Genomic DNA, 27,264 nt, shown 5'->3' with positions numbered 1-27,264 from the left:
TCGTAGATAGTGTTCCACTCCAGAGCTCGTTTTTAATAAAAACAAATAATAACAACAATATAATCGTTCCAAAAATGAATTTCCACGCATGCTTATGTTTTATTCAGACATAAATAGTGAAATTATATTTGATACAGTTCATGATTATCAATAAAAACGAAGATTATTTCAACCTTTTGCGCTTATATGAATTCCTCATTTTGCCAACCAGTGGGCGGAGTCTAAACTTTGCAGGTGCATGTGACGTCACGCGTTAACTCGGCTGTTATCATTCTATACATAGATGGTGACGTCACTACGTTATTGTGACCGGTGTGTACACAACGGGGCCGTTATGACCAAATTTTGAGTCGTTTTGACTAGGGGACCGTTTTGACTGTATTTCTGTTCAAAATATAAGCCGGGCACCACTATTTTCCAAGCGTAAACAAAAACGCCGGCGTTTATTTTTTTTTTACATTTTTCTTACGTGTTTTCTGTTGCTCACAAAACATTTATATTTTAATGCATGTATTAATCTCCGCAACACGCTCGAAATTACTATTTTCCAAAGTGTACCACGGTTATTCAAGTCGAAGGTATAAACTTAATCTTGATTTTTTTTTTTCATGAAGTTGAACATCATTAAATTTACAGTTCGTTGCCCTGTTCCGACGGGATTTTGACATCGACAGGCCAAATTGTATCAAAACATTCAATGATAAAGAATGTTTATGCTGGGATAGGTCGACCAATTACTTGCCTAAATTATCACAAAAGATTAACCTGAAGTTCAAAATAGTTTTTCTCAGATTTATAAATATTTACATCGCACTATGTTGCCCTGTTCCGGTGCCTCTTTTCAGTTCCGACGGTTCACCCTTATTTTTTACTAACCCGTAAAAATCACTAAAAGAGGTAAATTAGGGGAATGCAAAACGTCTTAATATGCTGCAGAAATAATATTTGGACAACTATTGGGAAATAGGCACCATGTTTAGGTACGAAATCGAAGATAGCGTTATGAAAGGCTATCACCAATTCAAAATAAGGCCTCCAATGCATACCGAGTTAAATGTGGACTTGGAATATACAAATCTACATGATGAAAATGCAGCATTAGTGTGGATTCCACCTATTGAGGACTTTCCTCCAGAAATGAGACAGAATGTAACAGACCAAAGTCGTTTCTTAATATTGTGTGACATTGCAGGATTGCCCATAGGCCGTGTGCCAAGAGGACTAGCTGGTGCATTCAGAAATACCATAGAATTGGAGGGTAAAATCACTGCTTTAGCCACTGGAGAGCCCTGCCCTAGCTTTGCGCCCTGGCCAGCCCCGGAAGCAACAGGTGGGGGTGTGGTCATTCCATGTGACTACATCATAACCTGTGCAGATAATGATTTTAATATCATCTCTGATGCCATAGATAGTATGCCCGAGAAGGAGGCAATGAAGAAACAAGAGATGTAAAAAAATGACGCAAAACAAAAGTACATTTGTACATATAATTATGTGCATTGTCCTTCAATAATAAAACATATGAACCATTACTATGACTTTATGTTGGTTTTTTATCGTTATTACAATTATTACAATTATTACATGTAGCTACATAATACAAAGTAGGCTCATTTCTGATACAAGCACTCCAGCTGAAAATTTAACACAACTATGGACACACATTAACAATATCTTAAGCATACAAGACTTGGTGTATATTGTACAATGTCACCGTAAACTATTCCAGCAAAGTTACAACAGTGCATATTTTATTTAATTGACAAACAAATGGCAAAATAATTATACTCCTTCAGAGGTTAAAGCAGTCTTATCATAGTCATGGTCTTCGGGAATACAAGAAACATGGATCCAACTGTCGCATATATCACATTGAACCCAACCATCTGGATCCTCTGAAACTTTCTGACAAATCATGGTTCCTATCAGCTCTTGTTAAAGGAATACCTCTTCCTACATCTTCTATGGCCTCTTTCACTCTAATCAATATACCAGGTGATTCTCTGTATCCCCTCTTATATGTCAAAGTTATTTTTGTAGCTTTTTTACTGTGCTGGGCTCAAATGTTGAGCTTGCTTCCGGGAACTGTATTTACTATTACGTGGAGTCTTGCAGTCTGACCCACTGTTATAAAGCCTAATTTGTCCCAAGTTCATGTTGAAGAAAAAGAGAATACATTTAATAAAAGAGAAACAGAAAATGATTGAAAAAGCATGGTGATATCGGATGTCAATGCCTGCTTACAGTCAATATTTAGTGTTTGGGCCATAGGAGTCTATATCAACATGTATACCGCAATGTGTTGGAAATATTTCAATAATCTCTTTCATATCAAAATATGGACAGACAGACAGATGAACATAAATAGGTTACTGAAATGTAACCGGAGTCTGAGCATCTGACAATACAACAAAAACTAGTTAAATAATTATCAAAAACTGCAAAATTGCAGGAATTTGCTCATTGTCCTCGAGGAGCCTCACCACTCAATGTTACGTCAAATCCATCGGAACTGGCCAAAAGTTATCCATTTATTTTTGTTATAATTTCATTCAGATAACAGATATTGATTTACATCATATTTTTAACATATGTTGTCTGTACCTGTGCAATAACTTCTGCACTATAAAATATGCCCTGCCATGCCCAAGAAAAATTTGACATGAAACTCATTATTCAAAACGTCATTTTTCCGATTTTCAACCAAGTAAAAAAATTAACCTGCCATAAAGTATTTGGGATTTTGTTACCTAAGATAAAGATTTCATCAATCATGTACTGCTTGTTCAACAATGGCACGTGTGCGTGTAAAACGAAACAACTTTCGCTTTGTGGCCGCCGCTATTTACTGAAAGTACATTCGGATTCCATCGGAACCGGTGAAACGTCGGAACAGGGCAACGAACTGTATTTAAAGGGGCCGTCCAGCAGATTTTGGCATGTATTGAAGCTTGTCATTAAATCTTTATATTGATAAATTTAAAAATGTGAACTAAAAATCTCCAGTAAAAAAACAAGAATACAATTTAAAAGAAGGAAAAAAAGTAACCCACAACAGGGCTCGAACAAGCGACTGACCCATGGGCTGGAGTCCTAGAGTAATAAGTCTCCCGCCTTGACCACTCGACCATCCATGCTCATGCTTAGAGCGGATGTATTTTTGACCTATATAAGCAATCCTCGTAGTATCCCTAAATAAAACAACAACAACAACAACAGTACTTTCCAAATTATTCAATCGTTTCGCGTCGCACGACGCTTTATAATTTTCAGGTTTAAATCATCAAAAGATGCATATAATAGATATCTAAGAGCATGGTAAATGGTCAGTATTACTATTTTCTCAAAAATATCATAACTAAAACAAAAATTTGCAAATCTGAAACAACTTTTAATTTTGTCAATTTACCAATCTGTTGAATGGCCCCTTTAAATAAGGATCCTATCATAAATTTCACGAGCATGTAGAAAAGTGTTGTTAAAGTAAAGTTTTATAATAAAGTTGCAAACTTATGGCTTCCTACATGTAATTATTATGTTTAGTAAACAGCATTTATTAAAATAAACTTGTTCTATTTTAACTAAAATCTAATGATTTATGGTGTTATTGTGGCAAGAGCTTATATTTTTCTTTATTGCTTTGTAAATGTACCATGTAGAACACTGCTGTCTTTCCTTTGACAGACTTGGGGCGTATTAAAATTCAAGATGCCTGCCACTAACTTTAGCTGGACTGGCAGCAAACAGTCCCCAATCTTCCACACGTTTGGATTGAAGAGAAAATATCCGACTGAAGAAAGTCAACTTGAGAGTCAAGTAAAACTAATATTTGTATAAATAACCACATAAATTATATATACAGTACATCAGTTGTGAGTATAACAGATTGATAAATTCAATGAAGCATTCCTACATTTAAGGAGCAGGTACCTAAGTCCTTATATACTTTTAATTTTAAATGTTTAAATTGAGTTCTGAGATTGTTTGATTTATTTTTCATCTGATATTTTTGTTGAAAGTGTGAATAAGCATTGCAAACTGCAATGATTCTGTTTTATTTATATTTAATACATGAACTAGGATTTGATTACCAATCATGGTCCCAAACTTTTATTACTTTGTAACATTTTTGTAGCATTTGTGGAAAGTCTCAACTAATATATTGACTTTATGAAACTTACGATTTGTTTGCAACTTCAGGGTGAAGACATAAACCCTAGAAGAAAGCGGGCATGTGCAGACTCTCACATCCAAAGTGTCCTCACACCTATGACAGAGGAGGAGGAGTCTATGGAAGCATCAGAACCAGAGACAGTGTCTTCATACACAGCAGTGAGTCATAAGTTAGTTACTCTGGGTTTGCAAACACCTTGTTAAAGGGCTTAGAAATGAACGTTTACCACGAGAAGGGCTTGAAAACCTATTTGTGTGCTAAAAGATATTTATTTTTCGAATGTTACCTGCAAAAGTCCTCTCATTCAGCTAAAAGTAGTGTTTAAAATGTGAAATTCGGTACAACCAGATTCTGGACATCTATTGTCATTTCCAATATGGATTTAAATCCAAATATTTTGTTCAAACTATATTTTGGGTAAATGACTGATTTAAATGAACATTTCATTCGAAGAGGCCTTTAATTGACCTCTCTTATGAAATGTGATACTTCCCTCAGTTTACTTGTTAAATTGTATTTATATATCTTGGAACAATTTCTGCTTAATTATTTTGGGAAAACCTGTCTTAATGAATGTGGGTAAGTGTCATCACAAATAAGCCTGTTCATTCTGCGCAGGCTTATAAGGGATAATACCTGTTTGAATGGAATTTTCATTTGAATGAAGTCTCTGCATAACAAAAATGGAGTCTAGGAAGAAAGTGTCATCCCTGATAAGCGTTTGTAGAGTGCACAGGCTAATCTTGAATGAGACTTTGCACACATTTTTACCCAGAGACAGATGCATTGACATGTATAAGAGGCAAATCCTGCTGGCTGTGAGTATTTAAAGATTAAGGAAAAGTGGTACTGCTTCCCATGGGAAAAGACGTCCTTTATGAAAATGTAAAGTAAATAAGTAATAATTGTGTTTTGTTTCTTACTTGTTTTATAGCATGTCAAGGTGATAAACCGTAATTACTATTACCGAAAATTTAGATACGAAAAACATTCAAAACGAATGAGTGTCCTAAAAGTTAGAGACATTTATTATGTAATGTTTGTTTGGAAAATGTTATATTGAAATAAAACCAATTATAAATGTGCAATAATTGTATTGTGTTGCATGTACTCTCCTTTGTCTGCGTTAAATATAAAACAAATTCACTTATTTGCAATCTCAAACCTGAAAACGTATTTAAAAACGTTATAAAAACAACCATTAGTGCTGCAACAATACGCCAAAAACCGTATTGCAATATATTGTCAGTTCAAAAACCCGTATTGCAATGTATTGCAATATATTGCTAACTTGTACCAGAATTATAAATCACCAGCTAATCACCAAAACCAAGTTAATTACATGAACATAACCTTTGTTTTGTATGTTTAGGTTCTTGTTATATCCTATTGGCAATTCTAGCCTTTTTTTACAAAATGCTTTATAAACACAATTAACACTTTTTTTGGCTTTACAAAGCATTTTATATGAAAGATTAGTATTGTCATATTGTTTATCAAGTCAAACTCAGCGTTTGTTTCATCTGCCATTCTGAGAACTAATATAAAAGCCGACAAGAAGAATAATAACCCGAAGGAGAATTGTGGATGTGTAAAAGCCGGTCGTGTAACTTATCAGAATGCTGTTACGTAATTTTTTTTTGATCATTATTACTTCTTTTTATAATAACATCAATTTACATTTTTATTATGTAATTATTTTTTTTTTTCGTATTTCCACAAGCTTCATTTTAAATTAAACAGTATGATATGCAAAAGCAGATCTTACGGACTCCCATGTAACAACCTACTCCGTTTAAAAGACTTTTTAGAATGCTATTTTTACGTAACAATTTATTTTTACTAAACACACATTTGTTTTGTTACTTGATATCATCATTTCGGATGGCTTTTCTGGACAAAATGTGGATGAATTTTTGTAGAATTTTCGTACCGGTATGATAAAAATCGTATCGCAATACAATATGTGGATTGCGTATTGCGATATATACCGATATACTGGTATATTGTTGCAGCACTAACAACCATACAGCTTCCTGCATAAGGTATCATTTTAAATTAAGTGGGTTTAGCCATTATTTATTACCGGTATGCATGGTCATCTACATTGTACCTAATAACGCAATTGTAATGGTCCATGGCCCTCAAGGCATTTATGCCAGGTTTTATGACTTTAATCCGGTTGTTAAACTACATGATCGAAGGGTTCCAGATAAGCAAAAACAGGGCAAAAATCTTGTAAAGTAGCACTGTAAAATATACTGTCTGTAAAATTAGAGTCATTAATATGAACGAAAACCTGTATGTCCGAAAATATAGAGTCACGAAAAATAATTGTTTTGGCTGAAAAAGTTGGTGTCAGAAAAATTAGAGTAATTACGGTAGTACTTATTGTTTTGTATTTAAAGTTTTTAATTAATTTGATGAAAATCTGGCAAGTTGGTCAATATTGTTCATTTCTGTAAAACTGGCATCTAAACATTCTTACAGAAAATAGATTAAAAAAGAAGAACATGTATATATCTTTCAGGATGCAAATTCAAGAGTGCCTGTTATATTGGACCCAACTGGTGATCACGCAAGCAACAATAACAACATAATACTTGAAATGAACAATAATATTAATGGCAGTACTATCAACCAGGTATTATTGATTGATGAACTTTCATAAACAAGAAACAATTAACATGTGCTGTTTTCTATAAAGGTAAATACTATCTACTTAAAGCAGGTATGTATGATTTTGTCAAATATTTATGAATTAATATAAAATGTGTAAAAAACTTATACATATATTTCAATATAAATTAAAATAAAAGTTAGGAAGAACATGTGTTAAAAAATGCGAAATAAGCCAGATATTTAATTCTGACATCGAAAATGTCTGTACAGTCGAATTTGCCAGCATGTATCAGGGCAACAGATAAGATTTTGGGTCAATTAGTTTTCACTGCAAGCTTTTTGTAATTCGTAGCAGATCCGTGGTCTAGTGGTAACACACTGGCTTCACAATCCAGAGATCGCTGGTTCGATCCCCCGCTGCACCTAACCTACTAACTTGTCTTTCGCATGAGACGTTAAACCGAGGTGCAGTGTACTAGGTGCTATACACCGGGCACTAAATGACCCAGGGTCACCTCTGGAACGGGGTGTCTCCTGTATCTTGCACTATCCCCCGTAACCAACTAACACGTCTTTCTGGGGGCGATGGCCATATGGGAGACAATCCCGCTGCACTCGATAAAAATAATGAAGAAGAAGCTTTTTGTAACAATTAGTTTTTCCCATCAACACTTTTTGTCAATTAGTAATTTTACAATTTGATCAAAACGTTCATACATTTCTGGATAAGATTCGCGCTTCAAGTTTGGATATAAATTATTCTCAACAATTTTCTAGCCAATTAAGTCATTACAAATTCACAGTGACAATGGTTGTTTGTAAATATTAGTATTAATTGTATATTAACAAATGGATGATGGCGTCATTTTGTTTCAACAAGTTTCAACACTCCTGCCTTTCAGTCTCAGAGCATACTCAAATTGCCAAACATTCTCCATGAATGACAAGCCAGTGGAAATCACAACCTTATTAGTTTTTGAGACACAGAATCGCAGCGGTGTTTTGAGCAAAATATTTCAGAATCTGTCACCACTTGTGCTATTAAAATGATTGTATATTCTTCCCAATGTCTTTTCCCGACGATTTGGGTGTTGTTACGAATTGTTAAATATTTGGCGCGCACGCCGTTTATGAAAGTTTCCTTACCCGTCCACGTTAAAAAGAGAACATTTTCCCGAATTTTTTTGGCAGAAGTAACTTTTTATTGACACAGACCCAAAACGGTGTCTATACAAACAAATTGAAAAGATAACTTTCGCACTAAAGGTTACAGTACACTTATCATGTTTGAACGTGGAACGGAGGAAACGGACAAAAATAAAACGACGAAGAATTGATTTTAATTTGTTTTCCATTTTCATAGTCGTTATAGGTACGATTGAAATTTAATTTCAATTCGTTTTATGTCAAATACAAAACGTAAAAACAATAAAACGAACCTTATCTGTTGCCCAGATGTATATCATGCATGTACCATGTGAATCTAAATTAGTTTTATAAATCATTTTAATTTCCTGCAACGATATCTATTCATACGACACTCAAACACTAACCCCGATCCTAAAATAAAGATGAATGCTTCGGTTATTGTAGGAAAATATGTACGAAATATCTTCGTCACAATCGGCTTGGGGAGCTAATATTTTTTGCTGCATTTTATGAAATCGTCTTCAATAATATTTTTTCTTGCCTATATTGTGTTATTGTAACATATTTTCTGTTGTTGTCATTACTTCTTTTAATCCATTATTGTCTGTTGTTTATTTCCAAGAATGACATGATAATGGACCTTTCGGATGAGGTATACACAAACTTCACTTTGCCACTAAACGACCCCCATATCAAAACCCTGACCCCGGGAGTTGGTTTGCAAGCAACTACGGACGCTGAGTATGAGGCAGCATGTAGTATGATGACAGCCATGGAGGGGGAGGGGTCACCCAACCCACAGCATTACAAGATGGCGTACTGTGACCAGTACTGCATGTAAGTCACTGTGCACTGCAGGGCTGAAATATAAAAATATGCTGAAATTTGGGAGAATCAGGTTTCATGCATGTTTGAATATGTAGTACCAGATTAGCCTGTTCAGTTCACACAGGCTAATCAGGGACGGCACTCTCCTAGTGTATTTCCCAGGAGGGAAAAGGGGCATGGCGCAGTACATTTTTAAAGGGTATTTTAACACGCAGTTTTGGCAACAAAGGGCAAAACGTTCCGTGAAAACCTGGTTTTGGGAGGAACATTTAATCGCATCTGTGGCAGTTGTGGGCAAAAAAAACAAAAAAACAAACAAACTGAAGTTTTATTGATGTATTTAACTTACTTCATTTAATATTCATGTATTTACCATGATGCAATCTCTTCCATTTCAGTTCATGCTGTTATAAGGAAATATTAAATAAATTAATTACCTTGTGTTTGGAAATTAATAAATACTCCAAATTTAGGTGCTCAGATTATCAAAATTAACAATTCATAGAGAATCAACTGTTTTACCGTTTTTCTAGGGCCAAAATAATTCTTTCTGTGTGAAATGACACCTGTTGATAGAAGCTGTATACTCTTAAGAAGTGGATTACTTGACACTCAAAAACAGACATTTTGGATAAGTTTAAGATAAAAACCTTGAAATATTAAGCCATTTAGGGTGAAATTTGTAAATTGTAATAAAAAGAATCGACCGTTTTCAAGAAGTCGTTTCAAAAAGGGAGTCAAATAATATTTTGGTAAAAAGTTATCTGGAGCTTTTTAGTTCATCACTGTTGTAAAGTTTCTTCCAATAATGTAAATCCTTAACTGCATATTATCATGCTTTTCTTCGAAGAAGAAGGGGTATATCGTTTTGCTGGATGTCTGTCTGTTTACCAGTCTGAATGTCCGTAGACCAGTTCATTTCCAATCAATAACTCGTCAACCAATTGACCGATTGGATTGATACTTCACATGTGCATTGGGCTTGGACAGTAGATGACCCGTCTCCTATTGTAATTGGGGTCACTAGGTCAAAGGTCAAGGTCACTATCACACTAAGTGTGAAAATCGTTTGCGATCAATAACTCATCAAACAATTAATCGATACTTCACATGTGTATTGGCCTTGGACAGTAGATGACCCCTCTTGAAATTGGGGTCACTAGGTCAAAGTCCAAGGTCACTGTTGCACACTGAGTGTGAAATCGTTTCCGATCAATAACTCGTCAACTGAATCAACGATTGGCACAATAAGTGGAAAAAGCGTTTCTGATCAATAAGTTGTCAACGAATCGACGGATTGGCTTGATACTTCCCATGTGCATTTGCCTTGGGCAGTAGATGACCCCTATCAAAATTGGGGCCACTAGGACAAAGGTCAAGGTCACTGTCACAATAAGTGTAAAAATTGTTTCCGATCAAAAACTCATAAACGAATTAAGCAATTGGCTTGATACTTCACATGCGCATTTGCCTTGGACAGTAGATGACCCCTATTGAAATTTGGGTTACTAGTTCAAAGCCCTGTTTTTGGGGGCATAATTATGTCTCCGACCGCGGAACACTTGTTATCTTCAGCATTCTAGATAAGCTCCGTATCAGCGTATTATACGCATTAGAAATATCAAGATACGCTCAATTTATCATTTCCATGCGTACTTTTAAGCAAGCCCATCTTGACTTACGCAAATGATGTAAATTCTCTGCATATAGCGTAAACAAAAAAAATAAACAGCTGATTGTCTTTCGCCAAAATATTAGACTGGTTATCGTAATAATTAGAGCTAATTTGTGCGCTGGATTTAAGAAATAGTTAGCCAGTCTCTTTCATCTAGACGCATGGTAAATTTAGTATTGATTTTTTAGCTCGACTATTATATATGAAATATATATAGTGGAGCTATCCTACTCATCCAGGCTTCGGCGTTTCCGTGAGCGTGCAAATGTTAAAGTTTGCGTACTACCCCAATTATTTTTATTGTCCCATGACATATTGCTTTCATATTTTGCATACTTGTTTACCATCATGACCCCAACCTATAAACAAGAGCAGACAACTGTATCAAGCATTTTGACAGAATTATGGACCCTTTTATATTTAGAATATGCATATTATTGATAAATGTATGTTAAAGTTTGCATACTACCCCAAATATTTCCTGCAGGTTTTTTTTTCCACTTTTTGGGAAGATAGCCCATGGCTTTGGAATTGGGAATTTTCTCGGAATTTTTATGAAATACGGAAAATAAATTCATTAGCCTTTTTTTCCACACGAAAAGTCCACTGATTAGGGAAATACTAAATTTGATATAACCCTTTATAATCATTCAAATAAAAAGAACAAAATCATATAATAGTTTTTTAGATGTAATTGAATTAAAATTGAGATAAAATACACATTAGACTTCTTTCTAAAAAAAAAAAAAAAAAAAAATTTTTTTTTTTTTTTGGAAATTGGGAATTTTTTGCCACATTTTGGGAACAAAAGTATACTTTTTGGGATTGGGAACATAGCCGAATTTCGGCTATAAAATCGGGCCAAAAAAAACCCCAGTCCTGTGTCCCTTGACATATTGCTTTCATATTTTCAGTTTGCATGCTTTTTTACCATCATGACCCTAACCTATAAACAAGAGGAGACAACTGTATCAAGCATTTTGACAGAATTATTGCCCCTTTTATACTTAGAATATGCATATTATTGATAAATCAATGTTAAAGTTTGGGTACTACCCCAAATATTTTCTGTGTCCCTTGACATATTGCTTTCATATTTTGCACACTTGTTTACCAACATGACCCCAACCTATAAACAAGAGCAGACACCTGTATCAAGCATTTTGACAGAATTATGGCCCCTTTTATATTTAGTATATGCATATTATTGATAAATATATGTTAAAGTTTGCGTACTACCCCAAATATTTCCTGTGTCCCTTGACATATTGCTTTCATATTTTCAATATGCATACTTGTTTACCATCATGACCCCAACCTATAAACAAGAGCAGACAACTGTTATCAAGCATTTTGACAAAATTATTGCCCCTTTTATACTTAGAATATGCATATTATTGATTAATCTATGTTAAAGTTTGCGAACTCCCCCAAATATTTTCTGTGTCCCTTGACATATTGCTTTCATATTTTGCACACTTGTTTACCAACATGACCCGGGGGGGGTCACCCCAACCTATAAACAAGAGCAGACAACTGTATCAAGCATTTTGACAGAATTATGGCCTCTTTTATACGTAGATACATATTAGTGATAAATCTATGTTAATGTTTGACAAAACAACACTTACCTGACATACCACAATGCACTCCACCCTAACCATCCCCCAAGCCCCCCCCCCCCCCCCATAATCCCCCCCTCCAATTTTTTTTTCTTCTTATTTTTGAAAGATCATCTATTAAATGATCACACACCCACCACCCACATTATACCCCCCTCTCCCCCCACCCCCCAATTTTTGTGTGTGTTTGTTTTCTTATTTTTGAAAGATCATCTATTAAATGATCACACACCCACATTTTACCCCCCCCCCCCTCTCCATGATGGCTTGCGTTATACTGTCAAACACTCGAATTGTCGAGCGCTGTCCTCTGACAGCTCTTGTTTAACAGACAGTCAAGCGCTTATGTGTTTATTACATTATATGAAAAGGTCAGCATGGCTTCTTCGAAGCCAAAACAAATTACTTCCCAAAGTAAAATTTATTCTTTTTATACGGCAAAAGATGTATCGAGTAAAAACATTGTACTGCCAATACTGAATGATTTAATTTCCTCTGTTTTCAAATAAAAAAGGACACACTTAAACGCTAATAAAAAAACTGTTGAATGTTGGCAAAAAAGTTTTCCGTGGCTCACGTTGGTGGAAGTCTATAAACCAAGGCAATTAAAAAAAACATAAAAACTTTAAGAAACCTACTTATTTAATAAAGGAATACACATAGTTAATGGTTTATTGTGTTTAACATGATTAAAGAAGTGTGTCTGTACTTTGGCTATATTTTAATTTTACTTTAAGCAAATAACCCTTCAAGCAAGGCAAAATTTGACCATTTACCCCCATGCTTTGAAAAGTGGGGGTATTTACCCCCATGGGTAAAAAATTATCAATAACACTGATCTTTCTTGATTGCTAGTTTCAACACAAATGTGCGTATTGGAATGCTTTTTTAAAGAATATGTTTCAGTAGTGAATCCTTTAAAAAACAAAAACAAACTATTGTATAACTTTAATAGTTTACTTATCTTTACCCTTTCACTGATAAGAAGCAAAGTGAAAATGGCTTTTGCAACCAGCATAAAACCAGAACAGCCTGCGAGTAACTCACAGTCTGTTCAGGTTTTATGCTGTTTGCTGCTCATTAATATAATATATGGGTTCAAAATAAAACCTTTAAAACTTTCTCTAGTAAGAAAGGTCTTTTATTAAATTTACCTTTTTTTAGGGACTACAAATGCGTGAAAAAAAGTTTCTAAGTGGTAAAGGGTTAAAAGAAAGCCTGTTAAGACCTTCGTTTTTCAAGTTAAAAGAATCTCTAACAAACCAGTTAAAAGTATCTCTAACAAACAAGTTAAAAGTATCTCTAACAGGTTTTTCAATTGTAAAAGTCGTGTGTATACACTATATTTGCAAAGTTAGAAAGAAGCATGATGGTTGTTTTTAAAGGTTTTGTGTGTACAATATACCTTTGAGCCATGATCTAAGAAAATAAGGCTTTATGCTTGTGTGTAAATTGTCATCCCATTCCCAGATTAGCCTTTGTTGTCTCCACAGTCTGATCAGTTTAATAAGGCTTTATGCTTGTGTGTAAAGTGTCATCCCCTTCCCAGATTAGCCTTTGTTGTCTCCACAGTATTATCAGTTTAATAAGGCTTTATGCTTGTGTGTAAAGTGTCATCCCATTCCCATATTAGCCTTTGTTGTCTCCACAGTCTGATCAGTTTAATAAGGCTTTATGCTTGTGTGTAAAGTGTCATCCCATTCCCAGATTAGCCTTTGTTGTCTCCACAGTCTGATCAGTTTAATAAGGCTTTATGCTTCTGTGTAAAGTGTCATCCTCTTCCCAGATTAGCCTTTGTTGTCTCCACAGTCTGATCAGTTTAATAAGGCTTTATGCTTGTGTGTAAAGTGTAATCCCCTTCCCTGATTAGCCTTTGTTGTCTCCACAATCTGATCAGTTTAATAAGGCTTTATGCTTGTGTGTAAAGTGTCATCCCATTCCCAGATTAGCCTTTGTTGTCTCCACAGTCTGATCAGTTTAACAAGGCTTTATGCTTGTGTGTAAAGTGTCATCCCATTCCCAGATTAGCCTTTGTTGTCTCCACAGTCTGATCAGTTTAATAAGGCTTTATGCTTGTGTGTAAAGTGTCATCCTCTTCCCAGATTAGCCTTTGTTGTCTCCACAGTCTGATCAGTTTAATAAGGCTTTATGCGTGTGTGTAAATTGTCATCCCATTCCCAGATTAGCCTTTGTTGTCTCCACAGTCTTATCAGTTTAATAAGGGTTTATGCTTGTGTGTAAAGTGTCATCCCAATCCCAGATTAGCCTTTGTTGTCTCCACAGTCTTATCAGTTTAATAAGGGTTTATGCTTGTGTGTAAAGTGTCATCCCATTCCCAGATTAGCCTTTGTTGTCTCCACAGTCTGATCAGTTTAATAAAGCTTTATGCTTGTGTGTAAAGTGTCATCCCATTCCCAGATTAGCCTTTGTTGTCTCCACAGTCTGATCAGTTTAATAAGGGTTTATGCTTGTGTGTAAAGTGTCATCCCATTCCCAGATTAGCCTTTGTTGTCTCCACAGTCTGATCAGTTTAATAAGGGTTTATGCTTGTGTGTAAAGTGTCATCCCATTCCCAGATTAGCCTTTGTTGTCTCCACAGTCTGATCAGTTTAATAAGGCTTTATGCTTGTGTGTAAAGTGTCATCCCATTCCCAGATTAGCCTTTGTTGTCTCCACAGTCTGATCAGTTTAATAAGGCTTTATGCTTGTGTGTAAAGTGTCATCCTCTTCCCAGATTAGCCTTTGTTGTCTCCACAGTCTGATCAGTTTAATAAGGCTTTATGCGTGTGTGTAAATTGTCATCCCATTCCCAGATTAGCCTTTGTTGTCTCCACAGTCTTATCAGTTTAATAAGGGTTTATGCTTGTGTGTAAAGTGTCATCCCAATCCCAGATTAGCCTTTGTTGTCTCCACAGTCTTATCAGTTTAATAAGGGTTTATGCTTGTGTGTAAAGTGTCATCCCATTCCCAGATTAGCCTTTGTTGTCTCCACAGTCTGATCAGTTTAATAAAGCTTTATGCTTGTGTGTAAAGTGTCATCCCATTCCCAGATTAGCCTTTGTTGTCTCCACAGTCTGATCAGTTTAATAAGGGTTTATGCTTGTGTGTAAAGTGTCATCCCATTCCCAGATTAGCCTTTGTTGTCTCCACAGTCTGATCAGTTTAATAAGGGTTTATGCTTGTGTGTAAAGTGTCATCCCATTCCCAGATTAGCCTTTGTTGTCTCCACAGTCTGATCAGTTTAATAAGGCTTTATGCTTGTGTGTAAAGTGTCATCCCATTCCCAGATTAGCCTTTGTTGTCTCCACAGTCTGATCAGTTTAAAAAGGCTTTATGCTTGTGTGTAAAGTGTCATCCCATTCCCAGATTAGCCTTTGTTGTCTCCACAGTCTATCAGTTTAACAAGGCTTTATGCTTGTGTGTAAAGTGTCATCCCATTCCCAGATTAGCCTTTGTTGTCTCCACAGTCGGATCAGTTTAATAAGGCTTTATGCTTGTGTGTAAAGTGTAATCCCCTTCCCAGATTAGCCTTTGTTGTCTCCACAGTCTATCAGTTTAATAAGGCTTTATGCTTGTGTGTAAAGTGTCATCCCATTCCCAGATTAGCCTTTGTTGTCTCCACAGTCTGATCAGTTTAATAAGGCTTTATGCTTGTGTGTAAAGTGTCATCCTCTTCCCAGATTAGCCTTTGTTGTCTCCACAGTCTGATCAGTTTAATAAGGCTTTATGCTTGTGTGTAAAGTGTCATCCCATTCCCAGATTAGCATTTGTTGTCTCCACAGTCTGATCAGTTTAATAAGGCTTTATGCTTGTGTGTAAAGTGTCATCCTCTTCCCAGATTAGCCTTTGTTGTCTCCACAGTCTGATCAGTTTAATAAGGCTTTATGCTTGTGTGTAAATTGTCATCCCATTCCCAGATTAGCCTTTGTTGTCTCCACAGTTGGATCAGTTTAACAAGGCTTTATGCTTGTGTGTAAAGTGTAATCCCCTTCCCAGATTAGCCTTTGTTGTCTCCACAGTATTATCAGTTTAATAAGGCTTTATGCTTGTGTGTAAAGTGTCATCCCCTTCCCAGATTAGCCTTTGTTGTCTCCACAGTCTGATCAGTTTAACAAGGCTTTATGCTTGTGTGTAAAGTGTAATCCCCTTCCCAGATTATCCTTTGTTGTCTCCACAGTCTGATCAGTTTAATAAGGCTTTATGCTTGTGTGTAAAGTGTCATCCCATTCCCTGATTAGCCTTTGTTGTCTCCACAGTCTTATCAGTTTAATAAGGCTTTATGCTTGTGTGTAAAGTGTCATCCCATTCCCAGATTAGCCTTTGTTGTCTCCACAGTCTGATCAGTTTAATAAGGCTTTATGCTTGTGTGTAAATTGTCATCCCATTCCCAGATTAGCCTTTGTTGTCTCCACAGTCTTATCAGTTTAATAAGGGTTTATGCTTGTGTGTAAAGTGTCATCCCAATCCCAGATTAGCCTTTGTTGTCTCCACAGTCTTATCAGTTTAATAAGGCTTTATGCTTGTGTGTAAAGTGTCATCCCATTCCCAGATTAGCCTTTGTTGTCTCCACAGTCTGATCAGTTTAATAAAGCTTTATGCTTGTGTGTAAAGTGTCATCCCATTCCCAGATTAGCCTTTGTTGTCTCCACAGTCTGATCAGTTTAATAAGGGTTTATGCTTGTGTGTAAAGTGTCATCCCATTCCCAGATTAGCCTTTGTTGTCTCCACAGTCTGATCAGTTTAATAAGGCTTTATGCTTGTGTGTAAAGTGTCATCCCATTCCCAGATTAGCCTTTGTTGTCTCCACAGTCTGATCAGTTTAATAAGGCTTTATGCTTGTTAGTAAAGTGTCATCCCATTCCCAGATTAGCCTTTGTTGTCTCCACAATCAGATCAGTTTAATAAGGCTTTATGCTTCTGTGTAAAGTGTCATCCTCTTCCCAGATTAGCCTTTGTTGTCTCCACAGTCTGATCAGTTTAATAAGGCTTTATGCTTGTGTGTAAAGTGTCATCCCATTCCCAGATTAGCCTTTGTTGTCTCCACAGTCTTATCAGTTTAATAAGGCTTTATGCTTGTGTGTAAAGTGTCATCCCATTCCCAGATTAGCCTTTGTTGTCTCCACAGTCTGATCAGTTTAATAAGGCTTTATGCTTGTGTGTAAAGTGTCATCCCCTTCCCAGATTAGCCTTTGTTGTCTCCACAGTCTGATCAGTTTAATAAGGCTTTATGCTTGTGTGTAAAGTGTCATCCCATTCCCAGATTAGCCTTTGTTGTCTCCACAGTCTAATCAGTTTAATAAGGCTTTATGCTTGTGTGTAAAGTGTCATCCCATTCCCAGATTAGCCTTTGTTGTCTCCACAATCGGATCAGTTTAATAAGGCTTTATGCTTGTGTGTAAAGTGTCATCCCATTCCCAGATTAGCCTTTGTTGTCTCCACAGTCTGATCAGTTTAATAAGGGTTTATGCTTGTGTGTAAAGTGTCATCCCATTCCCAGATTAGCCTTTGTTGTCTCCTCAGTCTTATCAGTTTAATAAGGCTTTATGCTTGTGTGTAAAGTGTCATCCCATTCCCTGATTAGCCTTTGTTGTCTCCACAGTCTGATCAGTTTAATAAGGCTTTATGCTTGTGTGTAAATTGTCATCCCATTCCCAGATTAGCCTTTGTTGTCTCCACAGTCTATCAGTTTAATAAGGCTTTATGCTTGTGTGTAAAGTGTCATCCCATTCCCAGATTAGCCTTTGTTGTCTCCACAGTCTGATCAGTTTAATAAGGCTTTATGCTTGTGTGTAAAGTGTCATCCCATTCCCAGATTAGCCTTTGTTGTCTCCACAGTCTGATCAGTTTAATAAGGCTTTATGCTTGTGTGTAAAGTGTCATCCCATTCCCAGATTAGCCTTTGTTGTCTCCACAGTCTGATCAGTTTAATAAGGCTTTATGCTTGTGTGTAAAGTGTCATCCCATTCCCAGATTAGCCTTTGTTGTCTCCACAGTCTGCTCAGTTTATGCTCTAATGGTATGTTTCTATTAAAGAACGTCTCATCATAGCAAATTGCCATTTTAGAAAAAAAGTTTTGTCCCTGATTAGTCTGTGCGGATCACACAGGCTTATCGTGGGTAGATCTTTTCGAACATGAAGATAATGCCTCTTCTCAGAACATGGTTCATTTGTTTTTGTCAGTATAACCAATGTTACATTTTTCCTTGATCACATTGACAATGGTTGTTTCCCATGTTCCAGAGGTGGTCAGAGGAGTCCGTCATCTGGAGTTGTCCGCTGTCTGTGCAAGCCCTCGTGGGAGGGACTCCATGACATCCGTCCGTATGTGTCAGACTACTATTGATATAAGCTACCTCATAGTGATCATACTTGATGCTCTGTGTCAGTAAGTGCAGCTACTACTGATATCATATACTTCAGAAGCATCTATGTCTCGTAATAATTCAGGAATAATAATCAAACATCCTCTTAGACTGTTAATTTGCCATGCGCCAATGATTGTGTTAATTTTTGTTGTTGGAGAAGTTATGTTTTCTAGCTACCTGTCCATTGACAAGAATACTTGTTTTGCCAAATGATGTGATTTACACACTATTTTTTCAAAATCTGTTTCCAAAAATATATTATTTTTACTTTTATTGAGAGAATGTAAAACTAAGTAATGGACTACAAAACATTCTTAAGAACAGGATTTACATTAGGGAACTTTTGAACTGATGTTCTACACAGGCATTTATATGGAGTAATATACAGGCATTTAAATGGAGCTCTAGAAAGGAATTTAAATGGAGCTCTAGAAAGGAATTAAAATTAACATCTTATGCTTGGTTCCGTTTTATTTTTAGCACCTAATTTATTGAATTAAAGAAATTATTATACCCCCATTACCATTGGTAATGGGGGCTATATAGGAGTCACTTTGTCGGTCTGTCACGAAATTTCATCCGATCTTCACCAAACTTGGTCACAAGTTGTATCTTGATGATGTATAGGTCAAGTTTGAATATGGGTCATGCCGGGTCAAAAACAAGGTCGCGGGGTCACTTAGTGTGTTTTAAACCCAAAGTTTGTCTGGACCATAACTATGTCATTTATCATTAGATTTTAAAATAACTTGGTACATTTGTTCACAATCATGGGACGGTGTGTCGCATGAAAAAAGTACGTCGATATCTCCAAGGTCAAGGTCACACTTGGAGTTCAAAGGTCAAATGCTTGTCAGGGCCATAACTTTATCATTTATTGTAAGATTTTAAAATCATGTTGCAAATTTGTTCACCATCATGGGGTGGTGTGTCGCGCGAAAAAATTACGTCAATAACTCCAAGGTCAAGGTCACACTTTGAGTTCAAAGGTCAAAAATGGTCATAAATGAGCTTGTCCATGCCATAACTATGTTGTTCATTGTGAGATTTTAAAATCATTTGGCACATTTGTTCACCATTATTGGACGGTGTGTTGCGCGAAAGAATTACGTCGATATCTGCAACGTCAAGGTCACACTGTTAGTTCAAATGTCAAAAATGGCCATAAATGATCTTGTCAGGGCCATAACTATTTCATTTATTGTGAGAGTTTGAAAATACCTGGTACATTTGTTCACAATCATTGGACGATGTGTCATGCGAAAGAATTATGTCGATAACTCCAAGGTCTAGGTCACACTTGGAGTTCAAAAGTAAAAAAATAGCCATAAATTTGGACGGCATGTCATGCGAAAAATTCAAGAGTTCAAAGGTAGAAATGGCCATAAATGATAATGGCATTATAATTCTTAAAAATCGCCATAAATTTGATTCTCTTGTTATATGAAGACAGCATTCAAAATTATCTGTGTCAATGCGGCTCGTGGGGGTATACGTTACGTCTGTGACAAAGCTCTAGTTCTCAATAAATCATATAATAGTTGTGCACCAGATTAACAAGTAAGTTTTATTTATTGTTCAATAAAAATTACAGTACGATATTGTTAAGAGTCTCACTTAACTAACAATTAAGCCATTTTAAGGTTACATTTTAAATAAAAAAGACATAATTTATGTTGACTTTCTTATGATCAGAACTTTTTGCAATGCTTACACTAAACCATTAGATTAAATTATCATTTGTTCTTTATAGATCTCTTCATATATACATAGATATCATTTTATTAGTCCCCTACCGGTGAAACCCGAGAGGGACTTATGGTTTGCGCTCTGTGTGTCTGTCAGTCTGTCACACTTTTCAGGATCCTGTGATCTTCATATTCTTCATATTTTTTCATGAAACTTGAAACATGGACAGATGGCAATATTGAGATAATGCACGTCATTTCGTTTTGTTCCTACGCCAAGAATTCTGGTTGCTATGGCAACAAATAGACTAGAAATATTGCTGAAAATGGTGGATACTGCGATAACTTTAAAAGTTCTTCATATTTTTTTATGAAACAATCTCTCTAAAATAGCTACGGTAGGGGACTTTTATTGCTTGGCAATAGTCTTGTTTTAATATTATAGCTTTTAGTTTACTTTAGTAATAGCTCATGAGGACGATTGTGTTAGGTGGTCCTCTGGCATCTGAGTGTGTCATGAGTTTGTGTTTAAACAAAATTGCCTAAACCTCTTGGCAGATTTAAAAGAAAAAATCACAGTAATGTTCCTTTGGTTCTCCATTTTCATTTTTTTTCCAAATAGTTGAGGTCTGCTTCATACATATAAGTCACCAGAGCTAAAGATAGATTTCAAAATTTGAAACTGAAAAATTCTTCTTATATTTGGTATTTTGTGGTCCTCTTCCCTGATTGTTTAAAGCATGTGACTGGAATAAAAATATTCCACTCCCCGGGGGTCAAACGATTAATGGAGCAGGATGTACCGGTAGTTAACTACAATTTTTGTTTTGAAACTGCAAGATCAAAGTCTAAATATGTTGTGTGTAGTATTGCCTTTTGGTCCTCGACAAAGGTGGTTCAAATTATGCCACTGGGGTCATAACTGGCCTCCAACCCAAGGCTCACAGGATTACAATTGACTTATAGTTCATATCTTAAACAATTTTATCTGAAATCACAAGGCTCGGTGAGTTAATGTTTGATGTGTAACGCCCTAAAGTGGTCCTCAACTATGTTTCTGTAAATGATGACCCTGGAGTCAAAACTGACCATGCTCCAGAACCAGGTGAATTATATAGACTTGTGTTGTAAATAACTTTTAAAAGCACTGCGTCTGTCAGGACGGGGCTTATTATTTGTGTGTAACATAGTTAAGTGTTCCTCTACTAACTGCGTTTATGTCATGCCCTTCTGAAGAAAATTGGCAACACCAAGTCAGCAGATGATTAATATAAACATATATTATTGCTTAAAAAGATATACAAAACAAAACCATTCATACAGGTAGTTTTTGTAACATTCAGTTTCTACTGTGCTCCTCTCCTTGGTGCTTTTTTCAGATCATGCAAAATAGCCCCAGCATGGGTTGGAAGACAGTTAAATGTTTTAACTTGTGTTTGTGACATGCTCAGTAAAAAGGGGGTTTAATGCATGTGTGTGATCTGTCATCCCAGATTAGTCTGCATGTGTGTGATCTGTCATCCCAGATTAGTCTGCATGTGTGATCTGTTGTCCCAGATTAGTCTGCATGTGTGTGATCTGTCATCCCAGATTAGTCTGCATGTGTGTGATCTGTCATCCCAGATTAGTTTGCATGTGTGTGATCTGTCATCCCAGAATAGTTTGCATGTGTGTGATCTGTCATCCCAGATTAGTTTGCATGTGTGTGATCTGTCATCCCAGATTAGTCTGCATGTGTGTGATCTGTCATCCCAGATTAGTCTGCATGTGTGTGATCTGTCATCCCAGATTAGTGTGCATGTGTGTGATCTGTCGTCCCAGATAAGTCTGCATGTGTGTGATCTGTCATCCCAGATTAGTCTGCATGTGTGTGATCTGTCTTCCCAGATTAGTCTGCATGTGTGTGATCTGTCTTCCCAGATTAGTCTGCATGTGTGTGATCTGTCATCCCAGATTAGTCTGCATGTGTGTGATCTGTCGTCCCAGATTAGTCTGCATGTGTGTGATCTGTCGTCCCAGATTAGTCTGAGGGGGTTTAATGCATGTGTGTGATCTGTCATCCCAGATTAGTCTGCACAGTCTGCACATGATAATCAGGGATGACACTATCCCCCAAAACTGGATTTTTGCTAAGGAGAGACTTTCTTTAAACAGAAAATATTATAAAAGCAGAAAGAGTTGTCCCTGATTAGCCTGTACGGACTGCATAGGCTGATTTGGGATGCCATTTTAGGCACATGCACTAAACCCTGTTTTCACAGAGCGCACCTCATTTATATTTGTTATGTGACATCCGATTGTCGTCCTCTTATCAGTGCGTACTCAACTGGTTATGGTCCTCAGATCTATACCATCTTGGCCCTCTTGTTTGATTTTATTACAAAATTATAAAAAAATGTTTATTGCTTTATTTTTAGCTCACCTTAGCACAAAGTTCACACTGTGAGCTATCAAAGCTACTATAATGTGCTGCATCTTGTGGCATTTAAGCTCTAAATCACACTAGAGGCCATATTTGTGATCAAAATTAGATGAAACTTGATTCAAACTTTTATCTTGAATAATATTACCGGGTATTGAATCTTAATATGGGCCATGTGCAGCCAGAAACTATGTTAAAATGTCAAACTTTAAAAAAATACTTGCTTTTACTGTGGATTCTACATTTATGACAGTCTTTATAAAATTTAGTCAGAATGTTGACAATATCTAGGCTGAGTTTGTATTTATGGATACAATCTTTGAATAACTTTTACAGGTCTTATTCATGATAATCTTGATGTTCTTTGGTTAGAATGTTCATCTGGATACAATGTAGGCTGAGTTTGATTCTGGTTGAGGGGCGTCCAAAATCCAAGTCTCCATATCAAATCTTTAAAAAAACTTAGTTGCCACCGTAGAAGCCATATTTATGACTCAATCTTGTTGAAACTTGGTCTGAATGAAAAAATTTCCAATATCTAGGACAAGTTTTAACCTGAGTCGCATGCACTCAAAAACTAGATAATCTTATGAAATCTTGAAAAAAAAGTTACTACAATATGGGATTAATTGTTACTCATGCTGATGAAAATGGTTTAAATGTTATTTTTGACAATACCTATGTAAGCCATACATGTCCAGTAACAAGGTCTTATGGGCGTCAGGGCATCATGGTCCTATTGTTTATTTTTTAAACACGATATTTAACACATTATTATAGAAATTAGAGTTTTTAGTTTAAGGATCATTTTAATGTTGTATTTTAAATTTTGTTGTCATGTTTTGTATGTACATTCTTATAAAACTAGATCTCAGAAATTTGTCAGTTTTATCACACATTTATATAAGAATCTCTTTAGTCGTAATTGAATTGTTACGTTATTTACTGATTTGTAAATGACCTTGAATGCAAGCTATCTAGTGTTGTATTACATATTTTTCTTTGTTATTTAATGTCTCATGTCTCAAACATTATTAATAAAATTTCGCACAAGAATGTATCCTGCATGTTTTAATGCCTTCTTTGTTACTCGTGTGGTATAGAAACACAATATATATATATGACATTATGTTACGGTATTTATCAAATGTTTTTATGAATTGTAAAAATTGTTCAATATATTTTACTTATTTGAGTTTGATTATAAGATAATAATGTTGATGTTTATTTTTATGCCAGATATCAGCTTTGCATTTATCTGATTAGTACCTCATAATATTAATTCGCTAAATGAATCATTAAGGGCCATACAGGTGGAAAGAATGGGGTAATTCTTTTGCTTGAAATGTAAACATCATCTATGAAAAGTATTGTATGGAATGTTTGTTTACATAAGCTTACAAAATGAATATTTTTATATGTTTTAATGTTTCTGTTCGTTAGATGGTTTGATAAAAGATACAAATGTTTCGTTTTTAGTGAGTGATGCAAAATAATTTTGCTATTAAAATTGTAAGCAGTGAAGCATTTTATATTTCGAAATGGTGATATTTTAATAGTCGGGGTCGTGTGCAGGAACGATAATTTCCTGTTAAAACTTATTTTCTGTAAGAACGGGATAGGAGTTTAGACGCGGATCCTATTGACATATAATGGGAAATGTATATGAATCGTTTAAACTCATAAAAATGTGTGTATGGGGGTTTGATTACGACCGATTCTGTGTCAAAGTCCCAAAACCCCGACATCTCTGTAGATTACACTGGCACTCACGTCTGATTTCGTAAGATTTTTTTTTGTAACGAGCTTCATAACCGCTTCGATTCGATTGCGGTCTTTATAACCCCTACTAAACGAAGTTTAGGGGGGTATATAGGAGTGAGCTTGTCTGTCTGTCGGTCTGTCCGCTCTCTTATTCAAGTAGTTTTTATCCGATCTTCACCAAACTTGGTCAGAAGTTGTATCTCAATGATGTCTAGGACAAGTTTGAACATGGGCCTTGCCGGGTCAAAAACTAGGTCACGGGTCACTTAGTGCGTTTTAAACATTGAGCATGGTGTTTGCTCTCTAATTCAAGGAATTTTCATCGGATCTTCACCAAACTTGGTAAGAAGTTGTATCTCGATAATGTCTCGGTCAAGTTCGAACATGGGCCTTGCCGGGTCAAAATCCAGGTCACAGGGTCACTTAGTGCATTTAAACATTCAGCATTTTGTCCGCTCTCTAATTCAAGTAGTTTTCATCAGAGCTTCACAAAACTTGGTCAGAAGTTGTATCTAGATGTTGTCTAGGCCAAGCTCGAACATGGGTCATGGCAGGTAAAAAACTAGGTCATGGGGTCACTTAGTGCGTTTGAAACATAGAGCATGGTGTACGCTCTCTAATTCAAGAAATTTTCATGGGATCTTCACCAAACTTGGTAAGAAGTTGTATCTAGATGATGTTTAGGTCAAGTTTGAATATTGGTCATGCCGGGTCAAAAACTAGGTCACTGGGTCACTTAGTATGTTTTACACATTCAGCATGGTGTCTGCTCTCTAATTCAAGTAGTTTTCATCGGATCTTCACCACACTTGATCAGAAGTTGTATCTAGATGATGTTTAGGTCAAGTTTGAACACGGGCCATGCAGGGTCGAGAACCAGGTCATGGGGTCACTTAGTGCGTTTTAAACATTGAGCATGGTGTCCGCTGCCTTTTGTGAAGACAACATGCAAAATATTCTGTGTCAATGCGGCATGTGGGGGTATTCGTCATGTCTGTGACAAAGCTCTAGTTGAACTTGTTTTATCCCCAGTACCATTGGTAATGGAGGCTATGTAGGAGTCACTTTGTCGGTTGTGCTGTTGGGCTGTCTGTCTGGAAAATTTCATTCGATCTTCACCAAACTTGGTCAGAAGTTGTATTTAGATGATGTCTAGGTCAAGTTTGAATATGGGTCATGCCGGTTCAAAAACTAAGGCACAGGGTCACTTAGTGCGTTTTAAACCAAAAGTTTGTCCGGACCATAACTATGTCATTTATTGATAGATTTTAAACTGACTTGGTACATTTGTTCACCATCATGGGACAGTGTGACATGCGAAATATTACGTCGATATCTCCAAGGTCAAGGTCACACCTGGAGTTCAAAGGTCAAATGCTTGTCCTGGGCCAAAGCTGTCATTTATTGTGAGACTTTAAAATCATTTGGCACATTTGTTCACAATCATTGGACGGTGTGTTATGCAAAAGAAGAACATCCATATCTCCAAGGTCAAGGTCACACTTTGAGTTCAAAAATGGCCATAAATGAGCTTTCCGGGCCATAACTATGTTGTTCATTGTGAGATTTAAAATCATTTGGCACATTTGTTCCCCACCATTGGACGCTGTGTAATGCGAAAGAATTACGTCGATTTCTCCAAGGTCACACTTTGAGTTCAAAGGTAAAAAATGGCCATAAATGAGCTTGTCCGGGCCATAACTATGTCATTCATTGTGAGATTTTAAAATTATTTGGCACATTTGTTCACCATCATTGGACGGTGTGTCATGCGAAAGAATTATGTCGATATCTGCAACGTCAAGGTCACACTTATAGTTCAAAGGTCAAAAATGGCCATAATTTATCTTGTCCGGGCCATAACTTTGTCATTCATTGTGAGATTTTAAAAGTACTCGGTACATTTGTTTACAATCAGTGGACGGTGTGTCATGCGAAAGGATTACGTCGATATCTCCAAGGTCAAGGTCACACTTTGAGTTCAAAGGTAAGAAAAACAATTCACAGTCATTGGACGGCGTGTCATGCGAAAGAATTCAAGAGATTAAAGGTCAAAATGGCCATAAATGATAATTGCATAATTAGCCGATCAGACCAGAAAGAGAGGCGAGCGATGATTCAGTCTGAGGTCAAGAGGGCTGAAGAAAATGCCAGACAAGCAAGGGCTGTGGAGATGGGAGCGCAGGGAGCATGGACCATGTGGAATACCGCAGACAGGAAGTTGACCTGGGGAGACATCTGGAAGTATGAGCCTGTCTATGACCTACTACCATCCCCAGCGAACCTGTGCCGATGGGGACTCACAGCAGCCTGTGTGACAGAGTAGGCACCCTAGAGCATGTTCTGTCATCTTGTAGTACAGCACTGACACAGGGAAGATATAGATGGAAGCACGACTTGGTCCTCAGAGAGTTGGCTGACTGGCTAGAGAAGGAAAGGAAGAAGGAACATGGTAATCAACCCCGCCATGAGCACATTGGTTTTGTCAAATCGGGTGAGACCGTGAAGACACAGAAACCAACAAAAGCATCCATTCTTGATACTCTAGAGACTGGAAGATGGAAGTTGACCTTGATAGAAGGCTTGTTTTCCCAAACGTGGTTCAGACGACCCTACGACCAGATATTGTACTGTGGTCAGAGACAGGAAAGAAGCTCGTCACCATAGAGCTGACAGTACCATGGGAGGCAAGATGTGAAGAGGCCTACGAGCGGAAGAAGGCCAAGTACACAGAACTGATGGATCTGTGCAAGCAACAAGGCTGGCGAACTTGGCTATTTCCCGTGGAAGTTGGCGTTAGAGGATTCTGTTCCCAGTCCGTGCACAGGCTGATGACAGCATCAGGAACAACTGGCAGGGAGAGACGAGTGGCTATCCAGAGACTGAGCCAAGCAGCCGAACGGGCTTCAAGCTGGCTGTGGCGAGAGGAGAAGAGCTGGAGGCAATCAACCAAC

General features: G+C 36.7%; 2 protein-coding genes across 10 annotated transcripts in view; one reads left to right on the top strand and one right to left on the bottom strand.

Annotated features, from left to right (window-relative positions):
* Positions 1 to 24,070, top strand: part of LOC127836703 (uncharacterized) — a 64,581-nt gene extending 40,511 nt beyond the window's left edge. For 2 of the 7 annotated variants that reach the window (XM_052363399.1, XM_052363396.1), the window contains exons 3-6: positions 4,201 to 4,332; positions 6,705 to 6,818; positions 8,568 to 8,782; positions 18,312 to 24,070. In XM_052363399.1, coding sequence (XP_052219359.1) covers positions 4,201 to 4,332; positions 6,705 to 6,818; positions 8,568 to 8,782; positions 18,312 to 18,414 — 564 coding nt within the window. In that variant the 3' untranslated portion in view covers positions 18,415 to 24,070. Of the gene's footprint in view, positions 1 to 412; positions 579 to 3,684; positions 3,817 to 4,200; positions 4,333 to 6,704; positions 6,819 to 8,567; positions 8,783 to 18,311 lie in introns of those variants that run through there. The other 5 variants (XM_052363400.1, XM_052363401.1, XM_052363398.1 and 2 more) reach the window with 5 other exon arrangements.
* LOC127836334 (uncharacterized) overlaps positions 1 to 27,264 on the bottom strand; it is a 493,739-nt gene that overhangs the window by 104,549 nt on the left and 361,926 nt on the right. The window lies entirely within an intron of this gene.

The sequence above is a fragment of the Dreissena polymorpha genome, chromosome 1, assembly GCF_020536995.1.
Source record: "Dreissena polymorpha isolate Duluth1 chromosome 1, UMN_Dpol_1.0, whole genome shotgun sequence".
Classification (NCBI taxonomy): domain Eukaryota; kingdom Metazoa; phylum Mollusca; class Bivalvia; order Myida; family Dreissenidae; genus Dreissena; species Dreissena polymorpha.
This window is presented reverse-complemented; position numbering and strand designations above follow the sequence as displayed.